The 26,245-nt window shown below is 34.6% G+C and overlaps 2 protein-coding genes across 2 annotated transcripts; both read left to right on the plus strand.

Annotated features, from left to right (window-relative positions):
- Positions 1–3,895: 3,895 nt before the first annotated feature.
- On the plus strand, positions 3,896–5,281 carry LOC137933589 (broad-complex core protein-like). Its single transcript, XM_068777605.1, has 2 exons — positions 3,896–3,979; positions 4,399–5,281. Exon 2 carries the CDS (start codon positions 4,413–4,415, stop codon positions 4,743–4,745), a length of 333 nt encoding a protein of 110 aa, XP_068633706.1. The 5' UTR covers positions 3,896–3,979; positions 4,399–4,412; the 3' UTR covers positions 4,746–5,281.
- Positions 5,282–15,161: 9,880 nt separating this feature from the next.
- Positions 15,162–26,041, plus strand: ais (aramis). The gene is made up of 12 exons (XM_068777130.1): positions 15,162–15,326; positions 15,413–15,649; positions 16,010–16,195; positions 16,901–17,153; positions 18,245–18,317; positions 19,161–19,373; positions 20,161–20,273; positions 21,138–21,238; positions 21,878–22,023; positions 23,808–23,888; positions 24,828–24,971; positions 25,777–26,041. The coding sequence occupies exons 1-12, from the start codon at positions 15,249–15,251 to the stop codon at positions 26,039–26,041; spliced, it is 1,890 nt and encodes a 629-aa protein (XP_068633231.1). The 5' UTR covers positions 15,162–15,248.
- Positions 26,042–26,245: the final 204 nt, after the last annotated feature.

Genomic DNA, 26,245 nt, shown 5'->3' on the forward strand with positions numbered 1-26,245 from the left:
CCTTCATGATCTCACACTTAGATATTTATACGAGATTACTAAAAATCTATTTAAAGTTATTAAAAAAAAAATTATATACACAGATATATAATTGGCTAATGAGGCTTTCAAATTTATATTTTATTTAGGTGATTTGTTTTTTTTTTGTTCATTGACTAAGACTAAAACAATCGGAGAATGCATAGCACCAATAGACAACATTGACAAGTTTTTTTTTTCCAACAACCCGCAGGGACACAGACTCTCAGCAACACACACACACACACACACACATACAGCCAATACCGATACCGGATCCGTATAGATTAAAAATCCACCCAAACCAGGCATACCACAGAATAATACTTTATCTAGATAGTTATTTCAAAGTCGACGTTATATTTTCAATTTATAATTTATGGCTTCTCTTTCTAGTCGGCTTAGTTTTCGTCACTTGCTATCTATTTTTTTTTTTAACATTATTTTGTTACATTCGAAGCACAGCCGAAACAGAACTTAGCAAAGTGAATCGCAAGGTGCCATTTAAGCGAATGAATTATGGCTATTTTATTATATATTTTTTTATTTAGTAAAGAGGTTTAATTACTCTCGGGCGCGAGTTTAAACGCTTTCTTGTGTTCGTTTCTAATATTTTTTTTTATTTTTTTTTTAATTTGTTGACTACTCTTTTCACGTTTCTATATTTTAAATTATTTTTACTCTGTACTCTATTTAGTACGTTATCGACTTACGAATTATTTGCTGTTTTGTTATAAAATTGTAATTATATGAAGCACTTGTAATAAAAATATTGAAAAAAAAAATTACTATGCGTAGGTGATAACTATTAAAAATGTAATAACTCTCAGTGTTAAATGTTCCTAAATTTGAACGGTGAATATTTTTCATTTACTTCATCTCGCTTGCCATAAGTAGATGTAATTTTAATGCTATTACAGATGGGCATTTTAACGCATTTTATATAGTAGTCTAGATTCAGAACCCTCATTAACTATTACATGAATAGATATAAAGACGAAAAAGATTAATTAAAAAAAATATTTTTCATTCGATGTACGTCAGTGTTTATCTGTCGGCCATTTTGTATTGATGTTTATTGTGACAGATCGAGTTCGTTCGCGCGTTCATTTTGTCCGCGTCGCTTCTAGTGACACCGAAGCTTCTAGAACCTTCTGGATCTAGACTTTCGCGTTAATCGTATCCGTGTGTAGGTTCAGTTATATACATATATGTTTTCGTTATACCGCTATACTCTACATTTATATAGTTCAATTGACACATCACTATTTGACACGGCTATTAATGTCTATGAAGCTATTGTTATTATTTTTTTTCCTTTTTATAGCAATAAGAAATCCTTATCTAAGTGTAAGTTTAAAACATAATTTATTGTAACGATATACACTTTAAGTAATTATTAGTGCCTGCTTGACATAATTATGGTTATATGTTTTTATTGATATAAAGAAAGACATATTTTGCGGTAATCTTCTTGAGAAAATTTAGCAGTGTTGGGAACACGCGAAGTGCGGAGTGTGGAAACGTTGCTAATGACATTTTATTCAGAGGCTTCCTAAATATAAACTTAACACTACGTGTTTATAAGTGTTCAGTTGTTATTGCTAGATTCATAGACGCTTAGACATTACTATTTGTTTAGTTATTTGGTAAGCTTTATTATAATGTTTTCGACTAATTGGAAAAGACTAGAGATTTGGTGCTAAAATGGAAAACGTTAAAGTTCGTGTTAGGAAAAAAGAAATTCGTTAGGCTCATGGAGAATATTAATCGGGTGAATGGGAAATCAAAATTTCTTTCATTTAATTCGCGACATTCCGTGCTCGAAGAGGATGTTAAGTTTTTTTTTTTTTTTTTGCAAACAATTGCAAATTTCGTGAAGTGTAGAGAGTTGTTGTTTTTTTTTTTTTCTTTGTAATATAGATAATAGTTTCTACTGTTAATTTGGGTTTGGGAATTAAGTTAGTTGACTATTATAGATGTAAGGTTTATCTGAATTCATAGATTCTAGCGTCTACGTTTAATTTGTCTATTACAGGGATGTGCCGCTGGCGTGGCATTTCGGAAATGATTTGGCTAATTTCTTTCTAGCTAAAGGAGATCTTATGACGTTGAATTGTTTTTTTTTTTCTCTTTTTATTCTAAAATCAAAAATGATTTTTGCCAAAAGTAATAAACGCTATAGACTGATTAGACTAAGTCCCCGTTTGAATTGTACACTATTAGGCATATTATCTAGATTTAAAAATTGTACAATTATTTACTAAATTAACATGTAATTTTATACTAAAAGTCGACAAGTCGGAAGCGTGAATATTTCGGTGTTTTTTTTTTTTTTGTTTTTAAAAATCAAAATTTTTACTTTTGTGATTTTTGGATCTTGAAAATTTTTTGATTTCGATAGTCGGTAAGTTATGTGGGATCTCAGGTGGCCGACGCGGCCTTGTGGGTTTCCGGGGCTAATAATACACGGTGTTCTAAGGAGCAGGACACATCCCTGTTGAAGCTATTTTAGTTAGGACCTTAGCAAGTTTAAGACTGTTTCTGTGACCTGTTTATGTTTTTTTTTTTTAATCTTTCTAACGTGTCATGGCGTACAACTCGTACCGCACGAAGGGCACGGAGCCCCGACTTAATGTGTTCTTATAATTCTTGTTGGCTATTTTACCTATTTTATAAGGAGTCTAAATTAATTTATTGGTTGTTGTATAAAAATTTTATTTTTTTTTCTTCTTAAATTATTATACTATACTGTCCCTTGATATGTTTTCATTATTTGTTGACAATTGGCACTGTATGCGCTGCAGTCGGTGAGAGCAGACGTTCGGAGGCGTGCCAAAATTTTTTAATTTTATTTATTGTCTTCCATTCGTCTCGTCGCCTACGACGCAGTGAACCTTTGTAACTAATGTTTAAAAAAAAAAACTCGCTTAATCATTTCTATAACGTCGCAACGTGGCAACACTGGGCCATCCACGCGACGTACGCCTATGCCCTACTGAATGTGTATCTAAATAGTTCTTTTCCCTTTTATAATTTTTAAAAATAAACAATTTACGTAACTACTCATAAAATGTAATTGTAATCGTTAAACGGAACTTCATAAATCCTAATATTGATGATAATGGCGTTTTTAATAAAAACAAATATTCAAATACGTTAGTTTTATTGCTGTACAACCCCATACTTGTGTGACGACATGACGATGCGAAATGAAGGCGGTGCCTTGTTTTAAGATAGCGCTTATAGTAGTTTGTACCATAGTGCACTGTTTACTTATGTTAACTATTGATTTTTTTTTGTTTTGGTATATGTCAGCGCTTCACCTACCTGGTTTTTGAGCCTCAACATCTCTCCGCAAAACCCTCCGCATGTAATTTGTTATCTAACACATCACCGGCCACTGTAGCTTCGCCATCATTTTTTATTCATTTGTTTTTTTTTAATTTCGTTACTTACTTTATTATACTTTGAGATACTTTTTTGTTACCTTTTTCTTTTTAAAAAAAAAAAAAACAAATCTTTTCTTTTAACGTTAAAGTTATGGAATTAGACCAGCAAGAGACAACTAGGGTTGACCTGACGTATGTAGCGCGCCCGGGGAGAACCGCCCCATATTTGTTTTGTTCTTTCGGTTTGTTTGCAGGTAAAAAGTTATTCACGTGCTCGTTATGCGGGAAAGTGTTGTGCTCGAAGGCGTCTCTCAAACGTCATATCGCGGACAAGCACGCCGAGCGCCAGGAGGAGTACCGGTGCACGATATGCGAGCGAGTGTACTGTTCGCGCAACTCGCTGATGACCCATATATACACCTACCACAAGTCGAGGCCGGGGGAGACGGATCAGATCCGATTTTTTTAGTGACTACTCGGGCGGAGTTGGTGCGGCGCGCGGCAGAGTTCGGACAGCAAAGAGAACCTTCACCGCGTCAACAGCCTCGACCCTAACACCACTCGCAAAGGTTAGAACATCTTTATAGACCCAATAGGGTACGAGCCACGCACACAGTTATACAATTAAGACAATTAAGGCTCCATTTATGTTAACGTTAATTTTTTTTCCTTATTTTTTTATAATTTTTTTTTATCCCCCTGATTTAAATCCCCCAAAGGCCCCCTCCCATCGGGTGACGCAGTCTTGACGTTGTTGTGTTGCTTGAAGCATGCTTCTATCATTTCGTTATCACGTGTTCTGTGTCATTGTGGTTGAGAGAGTTACCTTGAGACTTTTGGACATACGACCTCGCGGTTGTTGCGTAGTTAGTCAATGTGTACAGTGCATACTAGTATTGTTATGATATTAACCCGCGCGGCGTGCACGGAGGAGGTGGGTGTCCGCGCCGCGCAGCGCTGCTGTAAGGGCGGTTGTTTTGCGTTGCAGCCGCGCCGCTCCGCATGCCACCGCCCACCGCCGGCGGCATCAACGAGCCCCAGGAGTGCCCCTACTGCCGCCGGACCTTCTCTTGTTACTATTCCCTGAAGCGACACTTCCAAGACAAGCACGAGCAGTCGGACACGCTGTACGTCTGCGAGTTCTGCCACCGGAGGTACCGCACCAAGAACTCGCTCACCACCCACAAGAGCCTGCAGCACCGCGGCTCCAGCGGCATGCTGAAGCGGCTGCTCAAGACGTCGGCGCTGCACGGCGCCCTGGCGCCCGCGCCCCACCACCTCTTCGACCTGGGCGCCGGCGACCACGGCGCCCCGCTGCCGCCCGGCCTGCAATGACCGCAGACCATGGCGTAACTCGGCAGCGCGCGGGGGGGCGAGGGGTAGCAGACTGTGCAATATACGGACAATGCCAAAGGCATGCAGCATCGAGCCGCATCCTAACCATTTACTGTGTATTATAGTAAAGTAGGAAAATATTGACGTTAGGTTTAAATTACGTGAACAGTATTCGCACTCGGCCGCTAGGGGCCGCTAGCCGCCGGGGCACCGGGACTACCGTGTCGCCGGGGCACCGGGGCTCCCGTGTCGCCGGGGCCGCCGGGGACGCCGGAGCCGCCGGTGCCGTCTCGTGTACGCTTCCACGATCGGACTTCGCTTGCGACTAACACTTCGAAGGATCGGGTTTATCCCGCTGAAATTGTTCGGTGTTCAATATGACAATGTAATTCAGAGCAATACTAACGTATTCATATTTCTAGTACTGCCAAATTATGCCAACTGTATTGTAAATTAAAAAAAAAAAAACACATTTTTGAAAAACAAAATTTTCGATTAATGTCTAGTGTCAAATTAGATTCGCTAACTGTACAAAAACGAACGTACAAATTTTAAACAGTAATTTTTAAAAAGAGAAAATTCAAAGATAAATATTTTTTAAGGAAACTTTTTTCGGATTGCCAAATCTAAATTTAAAATAAAAGATGAATACAGATTATTTAGTGGTTAAATTGCCAAAAGATTTTTAGAAAAAAAAAATGTTAAAAATTAAAAAAAAAAAAGAGTTGATGTTGAGTAAAAATTAAAGACTTCTTAGAATCTGATTTTTAAAGTACAAAATTTAACGTCTGATTGATCACTATTCGTAATCTAAGCGCGTTTTGGCTTGTATTATTTACCGCAAGCGCACGCCGTGCAAGTGCGCGGGCGCAGCGGTTGCCTCCGCATGCAGGCCTGTCCGCGCTCGCGGCCGCCGCCGGCGTGCCTCGGGGCATTTAGGATTATCATCAATGTAAAAGTAGCCGTGCCTTCGTTCTTCTTTACACCATTACTATTGGTTAGAAAGATACTTCGAACTGGGAAGGGATGCGCATACTGTTGGCAAACGGGAAAGTACCTGTCAAATTTGACATAGGAAAGGATAGACATTTCTATGGTGTTGCCAGTCGCCTGGCATCTCCTAGAACACAGGGTCAAAAGGCGATGTGAAAGGCGCGAACGCCTAACTGCGTGGGTCTTCGAAAAGCGGTAATCGGCGATCGTATACGTGTGCATGATTTCAAATCATGATTTAAATGAGTAATCGTTTCTTCTGTATAAAAAAAAATATTACGTAGGCGTTAGATATTAATTAATATAATTATATTTAATCTGTATCCATTTTCGGATTTCTCTCTATGAGTGTATAGTGGTTCTTATTTAAATGTCGACCAACGTAGAGGACGTCTCGTTATTGAAAATTTATTAGATTATTATTATTATTATTATATTATTCTCAAAATTCTTAGGATCGACCATAAGATGGCTGCAGATTTGTATAAAAATATTTTTATTTACTTATAAATATAGGAAATTGCTTGGGTACCGCATTCGGCATACAGATTAAGATATACATATCTATTCAGGGTGAAGATTAACAATAGACATAAATGTTAAAGGGGGAAAAACCTTAACAACATATCACAGGAACTTAATATCTACATCAATGCTAAACAGGAAGGGAAAAGTATTTTTTAACACCGTGATATTTCACAAAGCCAAAGAAAAAGTAAAGGGGGGAATAATATTTTTGCCAATATGCATTTATTTCTAGAAGAATAAAGAACATTCTGAACAAAGAAATAACCGATTTAAATTTAGTACAGTGCCATACCTCCGCGGGCGCGACTGCGCCGATCTTACATATCGAAATCCATCACTCAAAGTGAGTCCTTGTTTAAAATTTAAGCTCTTTCGCACAGAGCAAATCCAACATCAGTACGTATTTTTTTCACATTTCAGTTCGACTAATGAAAAATATATTTTTTTTTTGCATTTATTCCTTTCAGTGCTAAGGTAATGTAAGAATTATAATATAAGCTTTCTATTTGCAATTTCTTTTTCGGAATGTTAATATATTCGTACTTTGTGATATCATTTTTTTTTACATTTTTTTAACGTTATTTGGTAGATTTCCAAATAGTTTTTAAACGATTATTAAGTTATTTTTTCAGTTTATTCACGGCTTACAAATCGTGTGGGGCTTTGAGCTTTTTTTTTAAAGAAAAAAAAATAAATAAATATGAAACGAGGTGAATCCCCGGGCAAAGCGCACGTACCTCCGTTTTTTCGTAATACCTCAGATATATTATTTTGTTTTTTGATTTTTTATTTCAATGTTGATACTTACTGGCTGTCTGGAACTCCGGCAGAGGAGGGAACATCGGTTGGAGAGGGAGTAGTGTCGTTTTAGGGAGCTTAGGAATGAAATGCAAGCGGGTAGCATGAATTGTATATATGTTATAAGTTAGTGATAATTACATAAAGTGTCGCGGCACCGTTTGGGAATATACGCCTCGTGATATTATAAACTAAATAGTAAATAGATAAAATCATTAATGGAAAGGAATTTTATATATTCTACTAATGGATTATTAATAGTGAAACCTAGGTTTAGTATTTCCTTAACGTTTCTAGTGTTTGCGTTTATTGTTTTCGCTGTGCAATTATTTTTGTTCGTTCGGTTGTTCGTTCAAGCTTACTGTTCGTTGCTTAATTGAGGGAACGCGTTCGGATTGTGTTCGCCGCGGATATAGTTTGTTGAAAAATTTGTAATTCAAAATTTTGATCTCAAAAACCAGCTGCGGATTACATCGGAGACGGCCGTTTGGTGGTTGTTAATTAGGTTACGTGTTAAGTTTTGATACGTGTCGGGAAAAAATCGCGTGGTTACATCGCAGCGGATTATCCTTCAAATTCAAAATCATATTGTCACCGCACGAGTCGCTGAATGCAGCGAAACAATAAATATCTTATATTTTGCAATCTATACCAAAACACTGCATTTTTAAATATTAAGTTTATAAGTGAGAGAATTTAAAAAAAAAAACCTAAATAATATTTCGTTCCGTTTCGAAATTACATATGTACTTTTTCGTTAATTTCGCCAAATTTTTAAGTTAATAATATAATACTAAAAAACCGTCTGTGTTACTATATAAGGTAACGCAAAAATAACCAAGAACGGGATGCCTTCTTTACAGTACAACATAACAATAGCCTACCAGTAAGTAATTGTATAGGGTACCATAAAAGCATACAGTTGTGGGGAGGTAATAACTCGGTGTATGGCAACCCTGAGCGCTGTACGTCATACGATGTTGCATCTCGCCGTCTTGCGGATATTACGTTAAAATATACAACTAATTAAAATAAATATTTAACAATTTAATGTCGTTTTGTTCAGTGTTATAAATAAAATAATATTTCCGTTGACACCGCGAAATGCTAATTAAACTGCCAGTTATAAATAACATTCGGATTACGTAAACAATTGGTTTTATTAAGCTGTCAGATCATTTTACAGAGTTCACAAAACCGTTTCACAAATCAAAAATTGACTTATAATCGTAAGTATTACCTCCAATAATATTAAGTATTACCTCTATTTTAATCATTTAATTTTAAATATATACTTAATTGTAGCGAACGCGGCCGCCGTCCGTCGGACCTTTGTTGGGAATACATTTATTAAATAATATTTATTTCGATAAATATATCGTATACGGGGTAGAATAAGTTTTAAGTGATTGAACGATTCGATGTCATGTCTTAACACAGGCCGCGGACGCAGGGCCCGCGTTCAATTTAATACCTGGATGAGTCAATATACGTGATTGCTTATATTTATGTAAAATGATAATTATAGATATCATCGAGCAAAGCTATAGCAAATGTTAATAGTTCTTCCCATACACACAATTATTTTTGTTATTCCATTTCCATATTTAAAAACGCAATAGTATTTATTGGTTGACATATTTATTGCCGCCAATAATTTTATTGGCGGGAATAAATATGTCAACTCCAACCAGATCATACAATAGTTAATTATATAAAATAATTAAATTCACTCGACCGAAGAAGCGAAAGCCGTTTTTTAAGAATAAATCGACTATATATAAACTTTTCAAATGATCACATCGATATTTTTGGTTAAAAGTTATCAATATTTTTTTTTTACAACACTGTCGGACGAGAATCGGTACAGATTATAAATATCCAACGAATATAGCTGTATATATTTTTATACGCTAATTTAAATCTAGCTAAGTCGCATTCTCATCTGACGCCATAGTCCAATATGTCTTTTTTATAATAAGTCGTTTTATTCTTAAGTCAATAGCTTTAATATATACAGTATCTTCCAGTCTAATATAAATATTATATATACCAATTCTAGCAATAGTTTTTTCAGTCTGCCACAGTACCTCAATAATTGTAACGTTTATACGTATTTAACAATAGCATTTAGCGGAAAATCGCCTCGTGTTACGCCGGTTGGGACGTCGCCGTTACTTTCAGTATTTTAGTTGTTAAAAGTTATTGTTGTTAACATTCTACGATAGTTTACACGGGGTAAGCTGAAATACCCCCAATGCCACTACCCGCTACCGCGTGGCGAGCGTTTAAGATTATTTAACTTCACATACACTGCGTTCTTAAACCGTTTCAAAGCATCCATTCGGTTCGGAAACGAGCGATAGGTTACTCGTGAATAGAGCTTACTGTTCGATAGTAATAAATGGTTGTTGTTAATGAGATAGATTGGTTATTTTATCGCGAGCTCTCGTCGGGAGCGGCCGTTCGCCAGACTCGGGTCGCAGCAACTCGCTACACGAAACATAGTTCCGTAAATCGAAGTGCACTTACAGTCTCTACTTAAACATAAGTATTACTAACTAAGATATCGCTTCTTCGGTCGAGCCGTGCTCGCTGCAACTAAAGAAGAGTATTTACAATTTATTCAATTACGACATACAATATACTTACAGTTATATTACTAGAAAGTAACTTTTTTATCTACAGATAATGAAAAACGGCGGTGCGATTCTGCTATATCTGCTAATAGCCTTCAGAGCTATTTTTGTAACTTTAAGGATTTCAATTGTCTTTCGCCACAAATAGTATTTGCTGTAAGGTCAACAAAGATTTTTTTTCCCTTATAAATAATTACGCGATGTTAACTTTTTATAAATAAAAGGCGGGAACGGATTTAGCAGAATCCCGCCGCCATCTTGTTGCGCCTTGGTGACACATTTTATACACAGAAATATTTTTTTATGAATAACAATTTATATGTGAAATGTTAATTAAGTGGCAATTCTAATTTTAACTGCACTATATTTTCGCTGACACACTTAGGTTTAGGGTTTTTTTTTTGTCTTTTTTTTTCTCTCGTAATTTAATGTATGCACGATCTGCGTTTTTATTAGCATCGATTTTCTTTTCTTTTACTTTAAGATTTGGGCGCGAGGGAGGCGCGCGTCGCCATTACCGTGTCCGCAGATTAATTTATTGTATTCCCTTTTCGGCCAGACGCCGTGGCGGCGTGCGCAATCCCCGCGCCGCCTTGTCATGCCTAAACTAACATTGTGTTACTATTATGTAAAAGTTATAGTTTGCCATCGTTGAACAAAGAGGATGAAATATGTTTTAAATACGTTTAGTTAATGAGTTTGTTATACTTTGTATGTTCAAGTAGCATTGAGGGGGGGAGTGTACAAAAACTGTTTCATAGTGTACTGGTAAGGTTTGGGAGTGGCGCAGTCGCCTTCAGCGCGGCGGGGCTCCTCCGAGGGTTGTTGTAAGTTGTAACATCCGGTTCAGTGGAGACACTTAAAGTACTATTGTTGTAAGTGGTATGTCGATTAACGACAGATTGGCCTTGCTCAACAATTACTTACGTTTTTAAAATCAAAAACACTTTGACGCCTTTGTATTATTTAAAAAAAAAACAATTATAATTTAACATGTAAAATACATTTGCTGTCACATTAAATTTTCCCGCCATATTTCTGACACTATTTCATGTGTCAATAAATACTTTTTAATTCTGTCAATGTCAAAGACAATATTCATTCGGCCATTGTCGAAAAATATGTTGTTCGTTTTTAATGTAAATAATTGTTGGGCAAAAGTATCTCTACTTGTTTTGATGTTGTTGATATATGTGAATAAGGGAATCAAACCGGGCTGCGTAGTACATATCAAAAGTCGGATGAACTTAGTACTGTAAGTATCTTCGGGTCTGACGTCGCGGGATTCGATACGATTGGTTTGTTTTAAGCGGTCCTCTCGGTTTCAATGTGAAATCTGCGTTCTGAAATCGCAGTCGAACAGTTGGATGTAAAAGTATAAAATTCAATAAACTCGCAGTGATTCCATTGACGCAATGCATTTTTATTATTCATCCCCTTACACTTCATTTCCACTGTGCACAAGTTTATATAATCTGTGAAAGTTATTTAACTGTTTGAAAATTAAAAAAAAATTCCGTGTTAAATAGAATAGAAAATTAAAAAGTTAATCTTGATTTAATTAAGAAATTCTGATTTACTGTGAAGTTGTGTTACGATAAGAGATGTCTTGGAAATTATTTCAAGTCCTCATCCAACTTCAGTTTTACACATCGATGTATAATTTAAGACTAAGTCATCGACATACACAGCTCGAAAAAGTGTTCGTCTGATTGGCAGTGCTAGTACAGTCGACAGTCATGTGGCCCAAACGTTGTCAAGTGGCGATCAGGATCCAGTGGACGCGGCGTTAAGAAGCCTGGGTGGAAAGCTAGATGAACCGACACCATAATCAAGATCTCGTGAACTAAATACCTACAGCGGAAGACAGGACATCGTGATGATTATGGGAGGATGCCATTTCCTTACAGTGGTCCTCTATTCTGACATGACGATAATAATGTATTTTATATCAAAAGTAATAAAACTAGAAATATTATTTATCTGTGGATATTATATTATTTAAAAAACTAACTATTTTTTTATTCTATGACCTCCTCCTTACTTCTTTTTTAAATGCCATTTTGATATCATATTTTTTTATAATATGTTTTTAATTATGGGATTCACTCTACGACCGTACCAACACAAAGTACAAAGTATAAGTTCATATTGACCAAGCATAACCCATATATATAAATATATACCCAAATTCTCTTAGTTTTAAGATATATATATATATATATATATATATATATATATATATATATATATATATACATATACACACCCAAATTCTTAAAACTGAAAATAACATTAAACTAATGGAAACTGTCAGTCAATCAAATAGCGAGATATATTGTAAAGCGCCATCTCTTTCGCACTGCGTAAAAATAGAGCGCTCTGGCGTGGGATTCCCCTGTTCAATGCGCCTCAACTTTAATGTTTTGTAACTCCTATATACAGGTTTTAAATTTCTCTAGTGATAGATAGATTTTTTACTTAAAAATGACACCTTCCGTCTTTGTAAAACATTGCAACATCCTCTAACTTCTATTTCTAATTCTATAACACGATTCACTATAAAGTTGTTTTTTCATAGTGGTACAGTCAGAAAGACAATGTGTTTACATGTTTTTAATATTTAAACCAAATTAAAAAAACGAACTTCTGTTTTATATGTTTTGTTCTATATTTATATATATCTCATGTAATATGCCATTTGCATAAATTATTATAAAATCAAGTACTCGTAGGATAAAATGAAAAAAAACATTATCATAACATGTTATTTATTTACTACTTTTATAATGCCTACTTTAGAATAACGAGTAGAGAATAAGAGAAACTAGAATCAAATCGAGGTCCTCTAGAAGGACATTCTACAACTTAATACTACGAGTTCTAAATGTGCCAAGGTGAAGAATCCACAACAAACTTTAATCAATTTTTATTGTAACTTTTATCACAAAGATCTTCCATAATATTCATGAAAAGTCCTTATAATCATAGATAAAAAATGCCAGCGCATTCTTCGTCGTCCATGGCAAATTTTTTTACGACATTCTATGTTTATCTTAAAAAAGATCATGGGTCTGAGTGTACGCAAATGTAATAAATTTTCTCAATATATTTTAGACCTATCTTTTCTTAGTTTTAAATCTAAAATTAGAAGTATATTATTACAAATCTCATTACAGTCTTCAAGAGTTTTTAGTTTATTAAAATGTGTGAGACTTGGTTTGGCTGCATGACTGATAGATGCATTGCCGGTGAATATGCGACGTCATAGCTCGCTACCGATTTAAAATAAGAATAAAAAATTTTACTCTATTATTATCAGAAATACTATAGGATAGGTTATTGTAAAACAATACAAAATTTTCCACAAGAGTTATTAATTTTATAAAACCTAGATTAGAATAAAGCGTGATTATCTTGTCTTTCTTTTCAGTGCAAATCCTGTATGCACCGCATCTATACATATAGACAACATTATCAAATGTATATCGGCTGCGTATTGTCGAAAGTTTTTCATTACGAAACTACATTTATGTGAATCGTAAACAAATATTATTTAAGGTAAGGGCACTAGTAGTTGACCATGTACTAGTAGTTGACCGTCTTGTATGAAATTTTAAATAATAAGCGTTGTGTTTATCGTATCTAATTAAAAAATTAATTTATAAGTAGCTGCTCTCATCTATTTACAACTGCGGAAAGCTCAGAACTAAAGCGCATTGTGTGTAGCAGGAGCCGATAGTTGTTTTTGACAGGGTTCAACTGTGAGGCACGTTTTTTGATTTCGTGACTGAATATTATATTTTTTCTATGTGAAAATTAAAGTTTTGACATATGTGTGGTCTTATTTACCATAAAAGTAGGTTTTTATTCATATGGTCAACTACTGATGCTAAATACGGTCAATTACTAATTTAATTAAATTTTTCAGATTTTGATTGGTCAACTACTGAAGCAAACACTTAATATGAATCAAATAAAAATTTAAGTGTTTACGATTTGTTTAATTGAAAGACTTCTTAGTAAAACTTAATCTAAAGGGTATAAGAATTTCCTTTAAGCACCCACTGATATTCTAAAATTTGAATGTATGTGGTCCATCAAAAAAACATTTTAGCAGCGCTCTTAAGTGGTCAACTACTGGTGCCGTTACCTTAATTGTTCAAATTACGCACTACTTATGAATTACGTGTTAAGGTTAATTTTTACGATGTGATTAAATAAAAAAAATTACCAAAACTAAAAAAGTTGTTTTATGATTAGCTTAGATGATGTTCAGAACAGTGATCCAGAGCGGTTTGTTAGATGTCACATATATTCTGTCTTTTTAACAAGATATGTTTATTTTTCTCGATGTACGACATCTAAAAATGTGCACCTAATAAAAATTATATTTAACTTATATGTTATAAATGTGGTGTTAGCAAAGTCTATGTATAGTCTATGTTATCTGTCATCGTATGTATTGTAAAAACAATAAAAAAAAACAAAGAGGTCGAAGTGTAAGTGTCAAATAAAAATACCCTTTTATGTATATTGTTATAATATTTCACTTTACTAAAATAGTAGAAAGAATGTCATAAATAAATATTTCTGCAGTAGATAATTTTAATCATATCAGATGGCTTCATTTTGTGTGTTAGGAATAACATCATTTTTTTTTTAATAAAACGAATGCCCATGTTCCTAAATTGGTAATAAGAGTATAAATTACACATTTCTAAAAAAAACTGTTCAAATGACTGGATGCCAGAGAAATTAAATTATATCGATTGATTTAGAAGTTTATTTAGAATTTACAATTTATAGAGGTAAGTAGGCAAAAGATGCTAATTGTAAATAAAATACTTTTACAACAGCGCCATCTATTTACCGAGAGTAATCTTACGTAGTATTCACGTTCAGTTACTGTGTCAATGCAGCAATAGTATGTATGATAAAGCATAAATATTTTTATCTTCCTAACACCGTCCTATCTAGATAGTAATCAAATTTAACGATTAAATTTTAATGTCACTTATCTTATGATTTTAAATAGAATTATGATAATAATGATCTGTACATATTTAAATTGAATTAAACATTCTGTTTTCATGTTGATAAATATTATAACAAAATCAACAGATTATATAAATCACTAAGATGATAGAATTTATTATTTTATTTACAATATGAAAAGTAAGTAATATTGTGTCTTTATCTCTGTGAGAGTACGCATGTGTCAAATAGTGACAACATTGTACAGATTATAATTAAATTACTATTTAGTATGATATTTTATTTTTATAAATAAATAGGTTCAAAAAGTAACTAATACTAAAAATACTACGATTTAATTGCCTAATTACGAAAATAAGCCGAATCATGAAATAAATAAAAATGTTGACTCTGTGTTGTCTTTACACCAAGAGGCGATTTTTCTTGTCTGACATTTGTCAAATTGCCCGACTGTCAGTAATGTCATTGTCACATGTGTTTCGGTTTTTTGAAATGTCGACATAACAAAGTTTCATGCTTGTTTAATATTAACTTATAAGAAGCAATAATGGATGCCTACGACATTTTTAAGAAATTAACGAAAGGAATGAAATTTAAATATCCTGTACTAGGCGTGAAAAATAATGTAAGTATTGCGTGGTATTTTATAACCTCGGTATATTTATTAGATATATTTCTTGTAGTCCCGTGGTATGTACATGTATTTTACAGGTACCACACAAGAAAATCGCTTCAAAAAATGCAGTCGAAATTAAGAAGGAAGAACCTATGGAAATAAAGGAAGAAATAGAGGATGTTAAAGACGAAACATTCAGCAATAGTGAGAATGAATCTGATAGCGAACAAGATGATTTGCTGATAGTGGAAGGGCATAAAGCTGAAGAAAAAGGAAAACAAAAGAAGAAAGATAAACCCGAGGATTTAAAAAAGAAATTAGAGTTAGAAGAGGTAAAATAAGTTAACTATTTTGTAATACAATACTCTTTCAAATTTTCTGTGATCTTTAATAATATCATGCCTGTGTTGACCATTTTAAACTGAATATTTATTAATATACTTTTAAAAGTTTTTAATATTTATAGTAAACAAAAAGAAATTCCAGAGAACTAATAAATAAATTTAACCCCTCGATGCTCCCCAATCTTCAATTTAAAATAAATCTATTAGGGTTATTGCATGTTATTTTTGAGAAGCAACCAAAAATCCTTGTCAGATCTTAATTTATCTGTAATAACTTTCACTAATGTTCATAATGTCAAAATATGATAAGATGTACACCAGACTTAAGTATTAATGTATTTTTTCCAGCAAAACCGCTTTCGCAATGAACATGGTATCAAAGCTGTAGGACGGCATATACCAGGAGCCCTGCAGGACTTCGCAGATTTGAATGTCCGGTACAATGTGAATGAAGTGCTAATAGAAACTATAACAAAGTGCGGCTACACTGAACCAACTCCAGTGCAGCGGCAAGCTCTACCTTGCATGTTGGAGGTGAGATTAATTTTATATCATAACTAGTTGTCAACAGACTACTGTAAAATGTAATTAACCTATTATATTCCAGTAAAAAAAATTAAAAACTCAAAGTTACAAGTGGATATTCAGATATTGGTGTTTATATATAACAATAACTTACAATAACTTTAGGAGGAATCTGAAAAACTTAGTAATTTCCTAAAGGGATCAAGGTTTTACAAGCTACCTAACCCTATATTCATACCTAGACATTCAAGCAGTGAATTAGATATTGTTTCCTTCTTTACCATCCTACTTTGTCGCTTCCTTGTCTGTGACCATCATCTAGCTCTTTTACAGTCCACATTGCCTACAATACTTACTTCTTCAGATTTCCTAAACTCCTTTGAGAAATTTGAACAAAGTTATTATTGATTATATGTAAATAGACTGTATGATAATTGGGTTCTTATTTTAAGCTTTATAGGATTTTTGCCAATGCATCTTAATTATATATATATATATATATATATGTGTGTGTGTGTATATATATACATATATATATGTAAAGTGTTATCATAATTAGGAGTGCCATTAATCAGAACCATATAAATGTGAGGTTTATACAAATAGAGAAGTTCTTCGATAATAAAATTTTCATGTTCAAGACTACCTTCATAGCCAGTGTATCTTTGGTCTCTCTAATTACAGCAATTTTGAATAAATCATTGTAATTTCCAGGATCGGCAAATATTGGCATGTGCACCAACAGGGTCTGGCAAAACTGCAGCATTCCTATTGCCGCTGTTTCATGTACTAGGAGGACCTCAGGGTGGTCCTAGAGCTCTTATACTGTGCCCCACGAGAGAGCTGGCCCAGCAGATCTATGGTGAGGCTCTCCGGTTGAGTGCCTCTACACAATTGAGATGCTCTGTGGTTCGGAGCATTAAACAGAGTAAGATTAAGGAGCGTGAGGCTACTATACGGAGAAGTGGTAAGTGAATCCATATGATTTTATAAAAGTTGTTTTAAAAAGTTATTAAAAAAGAACCTGTTAAGGTATTTTGTCAGGTTTACTTTTACAGTACTTTTCATTTCGGTTGATGTACCAGGTGTAGGATAGGTTTTTTTTTTGTGTAATTAAAATTATATAGCAGAAACTATATAAATACTTTTTGTTTGTAAACATTGAACAACTAACACACTAGTTGAGTCATGAAACAGAACCATGACCATAAATGTTTCTTTGCTTTATCATCAAGTGTCTAAAAATGAACATTTGTTGCATGAAAATTTATTATTTTATCAAAAGATAAACCTTTTTAAAAATTGTCATATGGTTGTAGAAACATGTGGTGATTTTAATGCGAAATATAACAGAGGACTATCAATTTTGATAGTTTCAATATAAGCAATATTATTATAACCATAAAAGACGAAGAAGTTTTTCAGGCATGTTATTCATGAATTACCTGAAATATTGGTGGAGGGGTTCATTCATAATTATTTTTTTTTACAACACCAAAAATCCTAAAACAAATTGAGCTCATATAGCCTATTTTGTTGGCTTTGGTACTTGCCTTACAAAACATATAAGAGACCTAAGAACAAGAATAATGAAAATAATAAACAAGAGCGATAAATAGCTGTGGTAATAGTGATAATAGAAATATAAATTAACTGCATTATAAATAGGAAGCAAATAAATAAATTGTTTTAAATAATAGATCTCAATTGAAGAACCCTGGAGGTAAGGCAAAGGAGTTGAGATGATGTGTGGAAGGGAATGAGAGGTATTGAGAAGGAAATTAGAGGAAAGAATAAAAGACATTATGAAAGACGAAAGATGAGTATGGAAATCATAACAAAAATTATAATGTAAATAAAGACACTGTCCACCCATGACAGAGGTTAAATGAGAGACTCCGAAAATGATGCCATACAAAAAAAAGGACCTAAGAGAGTTTTATACACGTAGATTAGTGGTTAGTCTGGCAACACCTAATATAAAATGTTTAAGATTAAAAATATATTGTACTAGTATTTGATCATATGTGTGTATATAATTTGATATTCTCCCAACAGATATTGTTATAAGCACACCAAACCGTCTCTGCTACCTGCTTAACCAGGACAATGTGAATATATCCTTGGACAAGTAAGTTGTACAAGACATACATTCATAACCCTTCGGCGAATATTCATTTTATTAGTAGTTATATAGGTAGATGGTAGCTTAGATTTAAAAGATAATTTATTATAGTCAGTATGTATTTGTAATGGAAAGTGAAAATTTAGTTTGGAAGATCACATGTGACTGGTAATGGGTTTTACAAGTGACAAGTAGCCTTTAGCAATATAGAATATACTGCTAGAAATTAAAGAACTTTCGCATATTAAAAAATTAATGTAACATATTTCAGAGCGATTGCTTTATTTATTCCAAGTTCTAATGAAACTATCAAACATGCTAAGTTTCAAGTTAGTTTTTTTAAGTAAACTAATATGGAATTTTTACTATTTTCCTCTCCGTTCCCACTTTTTTATGACATAAAAACCAAGGTTACTAACAGTTTGAAGAATTGCTTGTCTTAAATGGCAGTTGGCGGGAATGTCGACGAGGCCGAAAGGTTTTAAGGTGCGTCATTGCTACATGCTGGCAGCGAAAGACTGTGCATTGGGGGGAGCCCTATGCCATGCATAGGGCATCTATCGGCTGAATAGAAGTTTCGTAAATGCTCAGTAAAAAACTGATGGTTTAGTTCTGGAATTTTGTATTTAAAGATACATTAGAGAATTCATGCATATTTATATATGTAAGTGAAAGTGTATAAACACTTCCCCTACTATGTGAACTGAAGACATAGTTGAGGCCGCTTAGAGTCGCTGGACGTGGACTTCGTGAGACAGGTCATTGTGGTGATATGAGATCTTTGACTTGCAAAGGGCATATACCTGCTAAAATGATGAACATAGTATAAACTAAACAATTTGTATCAAGGGTCCGGTGGCTAATCATCGACGAGGCCGACAAGATGTTCGAGGGCTCCGCTGAGGAGATGTCGGACTTCCGCCAGCAGTTGGAGCAGGTGTTAGGAGCCTGCGGTGGCAAACAGCGCAGGGTGGCCATGTTCAGCGCCACGCATACCCCTGCCGTTGCCAAGTGGTGCAGACATAACCTTAGGGGACTTATATCTATAACCGTTGGCCAAAGGTAAGCTATTATTTTTATTTTGTTTAAAACACTTAAATATATAAGTTACATATTTAAAACGTAAATAAATTAATATTATGGTATATAAGTATTTTTGGAAATAAATACAAATGAAAATAATAAAAATGTATGGTTTTTGTAAGAAAATTTGCCGTTCAATTGACTCTGTAACCTTTCTTGACAGACCACCATCTCATCTGATTGTAATTAAGGATCATTCTAGATGAATAAGGGCGAAGTTTAATATTCATTTGAAAGTTTCTTGTGTCTCAATGTGGTCAAAAACATATTTGTGCATGGAGTCAAGCCTTTAGAAAACTTGTTCCCCCTACTGCTTTTGTTGCAGAGACTACATTATTGGGAAGATATTTTTTTTCAATATTTTAATTCTATTAATAATTTAATTTTTATTCTTCTCAATATGTCAATATACTTTCCTTCTGTCTTGCACAATCTCTCTTTCCATCTCTTTCATATATTCTTTCATAGATCGCCTTCCTTATCTCCTTCTCATTCCTAGATCACAGATTATTAGAGTATCACGGTTTATTTTTATTTTTAATAATAATTTTCTTTCCGGGAAAACTCTTTATATCATATTAACCTTGCGGGGCAGTATTGTATTTCTCGCTACTACAGCGCTCCCTCTCTCTAGACCCTTACCGTGGGTGTAAAACCTCTTGGGATCCCGTTATGGCGGATAATATACATTTCTCCAGTATTAACTGTCTCCATATGGTACCAATTAGCAGAAGACAACGAGTCTAAAAATATTTTAATGATGCAGGAATGCAGCGACTGATCTGGTTAAGCAGGAGCTGGTGTACTGCGGCAACGAGGGGGGCAAGCTGGTGGCTTTCAGGCAGCTGGTGCAACAGGGCCTTAAGCCCCCTGTGCTAGGTAAGTTAGTTTTTACCAAGTATCCAAATAAATAGATTTATTTTTTAGTATTGCATAGACTCCACACTACACACAGGGCAAGTAGACCAGTGCCTTGCAGTGGGCATCTATTGGATGATATGAGAACATTACATATTTATATATATATATATATATATATATTTATATATATATAAGATGTCTAAACGGATATATACCATAATCGCCACACTTGGCTAGCGTGTTGGCGATTGAAGTGTGGTATTATAGTAGGCAGAGAATGCTGCTGTCCATCTGGAAACTTGTTTTAGAAACGTCAATTCAAAATAATTAACTCTTACTTACTTACTCCGCTGGCTCAGTGACCCAAAGTGGGTCTTGGCCTCCGAAGCGAGAGACTTCCACTTTCCTCTATCTTGCGCCATCGTCTGCCGTTGGCTGACATTCAATTCGCGCGAGTCTACCTCAACGCGATCGATCCAGCGATACCTGGGTCTACCCACTGGTCTTCGACCCCTCGGTTTTTCCAGGTACGCTACCTTCACGCTCCGATCCGATCCCATTCTCTCCAAGTGACCAAGCCAGCGGATTCGTTGAGCTTTATATTCGCCAATGATATTTGGCTGTGCTACTAAAGTCTCAATTTCGGCATTCTTTCGGAGCCTCCAAGATCCGTCTTGATTTCTCGCTGGTCCCAAGATCTTCCGCGTGATTTTGAATTAACTCACAGTGTGCATTATATAAGATTGTATCTCGAGAGAATCGAACTCGAAACTTACTATTACAAGTCCCAATACCCTACCGCTGGGGTTGTGTTATTATATATATATATATATAAATATATATATATATATATATATATATATATATATATATGTTGCATAGTGTTCGTGCAGAGCAAGGACCGCGCCCGGCAGCTGTTCAAAGAGCTGCTCTACGACGGTATCAACGTGGACGCGATACACGCGGACCGTACGCAGGCACAGGTATGTATTCCCACGCTCAATCCCACTGCTGGGACACGGGATCTCGGAGATATTTTTTTTTTATTAATATTCCATTTATATCACAGGCCTCCCCCAGATTTCATTAGTACCATTTCGAAGCAATCGTGAAGAATATTGCCTGTATTACTTAATAAAGGCTTCCTTGCATGAAAAAAGGGAAAAGATAGTAAATGTTCTATACACAGGCTTTATTGATTGCTGTATTGATACGCCAGAAGAGCCTTATGAAACTAAAATCACAATCAAACTCCCCCGATGATACAATATATCAGGGGTGGCCAACCTGTGGCTTTTTGAATGATTATTTGTGACTCTTCATAAATGTATACGAATTAGTTTTTCATTTGAAATTTTTAATTACTCCAAACAATGTTTATGTAACATTTAAAAAAAAATCAGTAGGAATATTTTGTATCTTTATTTATGTTTACAAAAAATACATATAGAGCACATTTTTAATACCGTTTTTGTTATTAAAAATGAGTGTTTAATTGTGAAAAATTTTAGGTTTTAGGAAATGGCTCCAACTGTCAAAGATTTTAACCTCCCGTGTTATCTTTGTGTGACTTTGGTAGTGTCTCCTGAAGTACCTTTAGCATCTTACCCGTTTTGTTGCAGCGCGACAACGTGGTCCGCAGCTTCCGCATGGGTCACATCTGGGTGCTGATTTGTACAGAGCTGATGGGGCGCGGCATGGACTTCCGAGGTGTCAACCTCGTCATCAACTATGACTTCCCACCCTCCGCCATCTCGTATATCCACAGGTATTAAAGAATACAGACTAAATATACAATGTTTTTTTTAAGACCCCCGCTATTGGGGGCCTCTCGTACCCCTATCTTGTGGTGGGACAGGGTCTTTTTTGGGCAATTTATTTTTTTCACTTAGTTTTTTTTTATTATTTCCGTTCTCTGCTTCCATTCACATGATCTTTCATTCCATTCTTTTATACCACATTTCTTCTATCTTACCCTTTTGCTCTGTTCGTCTATCATTCTTCCCTTTTTCTTTTTACATTTTTTGATTTATATTTTTATTTTACTTTTTTTTTTACACATTATTACTTATTCTATAATTATTTCTATCACAGTTTTGTTTCTATTTACGTTTTAAATCTATTTATCTTTTTATACTATGTTTGTTTTATTTCTTTCTATCGCCCTTTTGGCGATCTCTTTACAAAGGGATATGAACGCCTGTTTGTCATCGCCGCCTATCAGGGAGGCTATTGTCTCCTCCCTGATTTCAACGCCAGCCTATACAATGTTATGAGGTATGGTGTCCGAGAGAGAGTGCCGTTGGTTACGGTGCCCTGGTACCTACTTTCATTTACTCAGGCCTTCGCTTTGGTGGGAAAGATATCGGGGCGTGGGACGCAGGGTGAGATTCCATATATGCACCCTCGGCGCAGGTCCCTCTAGGTGCGGGGCGCGGGGGAACGGATTTGCATATGCGCAATGCCAGCCGTCTGCAACAGACTATATCAGGGGTGGCCAACCTGCGGCTCTTTGAACGATTATTTTTGGCTCCGATTTATTGTTGAATTATTTCAATATTTTAATTTATATAACATATGCCAGTTGGAAAATCGAAACAAATCACTGGTATAAATTATTATTACTATTATTCCACCATAAAATTAGTGAAATCCAAACACCGGTCATAATTAACTAACCGGCATCTTAAGTATTATTAGGAGTGCTGTCATATACGTGTGCCGTTATATCTAACTTCAATATATATATATTGTACTTTTGTCATATGTTTTTTGTTAAAATATATACATTTTCGTATTTAAAAAAACTCATTATTTCGAACTATCAAAGAGTTTGGCCACACCTGAACAATATCATCTAAAAGTAAAATTTAGAGTTTAAAGCTCAAAAGTAATATATATGTGTGTTTGTAGTGCTGGTCTTGAGTTCTTCATGGGTGTGAAAATATATAATAAGGTTTCACAAGGTATCATAGATCTTTCTTTACCCAGTTTTAAATCTAAAATTAATAGTATATTATTAAATAAATCTTATTACAACATTTAATAGTTTTTAGTTGATCAAAATATTTGAACATGGTTTGTCGACTCATTTATATAAGTTTGATATTATAATGAGAGTTGATATTATAATGACTCTGTGTTTGGCACTAATCGGTGTAACATAACTCCTGAAGATGTTCCGTGGAGGGGTGAAACATTTGTTGAGTGAAATGGTGGCAGTTGTGTAATTCTCATTGTTTGCCGCATACGCATTTATCAGCGGGCTGGCGGGCGGTGCACTTTGTTGCACGACTACCGCTGCATGTGCGGAAGTGGCTAAATATTGGTCCTTTTCTTACTGATATTATAATGTACAGATTATATTCTTAAACATAACTTAAAAATTGCAAATGAATAGTTTTTGACCCGTGGTACCCTATTGCATATAATGTTAAAATAATTGACTGTATAAAGGTGCATATAAATGTATGTTTGAATTTAAAAAAATTGAATTTTGAAATTTTTTTTGGTATTGATCGTAGATGATTGACTGACTTATTTCATGGGCAGGATAGGGCGGGCGGGTCGCGCTGGGCAGACAGGTCGCGCCGTCACATTCTTCACACAGGAAGACGTCGTTAACTTACGAAGGTAATGTTCGTATTATTAATGTTACATTGTAAAGCACGGTTCTCTTATGTTAAAGGAGCGTAGTAGTAAATACAATACACCAGGCGACGCATCCGTGGATCTCGGATCCGCGAGCCCTGAGTCCGAAGAACCTGTAAAAGCCAAGACGGCTAACGGCATCAAGCACCAATTGAATACAGCCATTGAGTAAAGTTACAGTTATGTTGTAACTATAGATACTGGTTTAATTATTAGATATATATATATATACACACACACACATATTTATTTTTATATTTACACATAGTTATTAACTAAAAATTGTCCAAGAAAAAAAACTATATTTGATGAGATTAACCCTTAATAGCCTAGAGTTTCATTCATCTTTTAAACTGAATGTTCACATTACTATTACTTTTTTTTATAGGTTGGCTGTACGTATTTTACTGTTGTATAATATTCTTTCCAACGAAATTAAAAAAATCTATTTTTCCCTTCATCTAGCCCCTTAAGCAAACACAGTAATATTTAAAAAAAAATTACTTTCGTAAATCAGGCTACTGAGAGTTAAAGCAAAAAGTTGAAAGAATAGTGTCAGAATTAATCAAAAGGGAAGGGGTGTTGATGATGATAAGATCATTATTGTCCGACTTGGAGGTGATAATGTATCCGCCATATACTTCTGACCTTCCACCTGTTCTGGTATCTTCAGAATTTTTTGGACAGTAGCTGGTTACCATTAAAACATGACTGCCAAGATTCCTCGTAACGATGCCACCACGTCACCACCTATAAGATGACAAGAAGCCTTTGTACAAAATGACATTTTAATATTATAATTTAAAAAAAAAGACATGTGTATCTTCATATAAAACGCGAAGCTCCTATTTTCACAATGTATAATAATACGTTTCCTCTGTATGTGATGTCGATGTTAAAATTCTTTCTGCACATTTACAGCATCGCCTCTGTGCTGAAGCAGTCAGGGTGTGCAGTGCCGGAGTACATGCTGCAGTTAAAACAGAACAGCAACAAACGCAAGCGCCGCATGAGCAAGGCACCGAGGAGGGACAAGATATCTACCGTCCTGGAGAAACCTGCCAAGTCAGTATTCTTACTCATTTATCTTCTTTGAACGTCACGATCTTGATAAGCCTTGGTCGAGGAATTGATGAGTTGTCCAAGGTCTATGAGACTTTTCTGACTGTTTTCCTTAATTGTGAGGTCACGACTCGCACAGAGTCTGAACATTGGGTGGGTGATCGCCTTCTTAGTTGCCCACCATGTGGCTAAGATTGTCCAAAACCCACAAGTGGTCGAAAGACTTATTTTTATATGGAAATGATTGAGAATCTGACGAATCCAGAAATAATTGTAAGATAGATATCGATTTTAATATAAAAATTTCTATTACTCTCTTTAAAAAAATTACCACGTGTAAACTCAACTTTAGATTTAACTTCATGTCAATAACAATATATAATAAGTAACAATACTCTCTTTGATAGTGCGAGCCGCAATGTAAATCGCATTTAAAACACGCAAAAGATTTTTTTTATAAAATCATATTTATTGAAATTATTTAAACAAATGTACAGTATATATGTATCGAAGTTAGATATATGCACACGTATATGATAGCACTCCTAATAATACTTAAGATGCCGGTTAGTTAATTATAATCGGTGTTTGGATTTCGCTAATTTTATGGTGGAATAATAATAATAATTATTCACACCAGTAATTTGTTTGGATTTCCCAGGAGGCTGACATAAGTTACATATATATTTAAATCGTAACCAAAATTAATCGTTCAAAGAGCCGCAGTTTGGCCACCCCTGGCCACCAGTTTAGATAAATATATAAATGAAATAGTTAAATAGTTTTTAATTAATAATATCACTTGCAGGAGGAAATTGGAAGATGAAAATAAATCAAAGGACAATAAAACAACAGACACGCCAACTATAAACAATGCAAAGGATAAGAAGCAAAGGAAAGTTTTAAATGGAGACAAAATAGAACCTCGTAAGCAGGGAAAGAAGAATTTCAAACAAAAGAACTTTCAGAACAAGGACGTACAGAACAAACTAAAGAATAAAAAAGATAAGAAGAAAGATAAAACCAATAAAAGAAAAAAGAAAATCTTCCAAAAGCCAGCCGCATCTAGTTGATAAGTAATATTTAATAATAAAATTCATAACTATTTTTTTTTCTTATATAAAACCTCTTTCAAATAGTACCTGGCATTTAATTTGGCACATTAGACTTATTTGTCTTTCTATATACAATTGGTAACTGCTCTACACAAGATGATTGTTAATATATGAAAATTTAAAATCATTTATATCTATTACGAATCACCTATATAAACTGAT

Source organism: Battus philenor, unplaced genomic scaffold (genome assembly GCF_028537555.1).
Source record: "Battus philenor isolate CCGP_79_NKW_IND1 unplaced genomic scaffold, ilBatPhil1.0.hap1 SCAF_13, whole genome shotgun sequence".
Lineage (NCBI taxonomy): Eukaryota > Metazoa > Arthropoda > Insecta > Lepidoptera > Papilionidae > Battus > Battus philenor.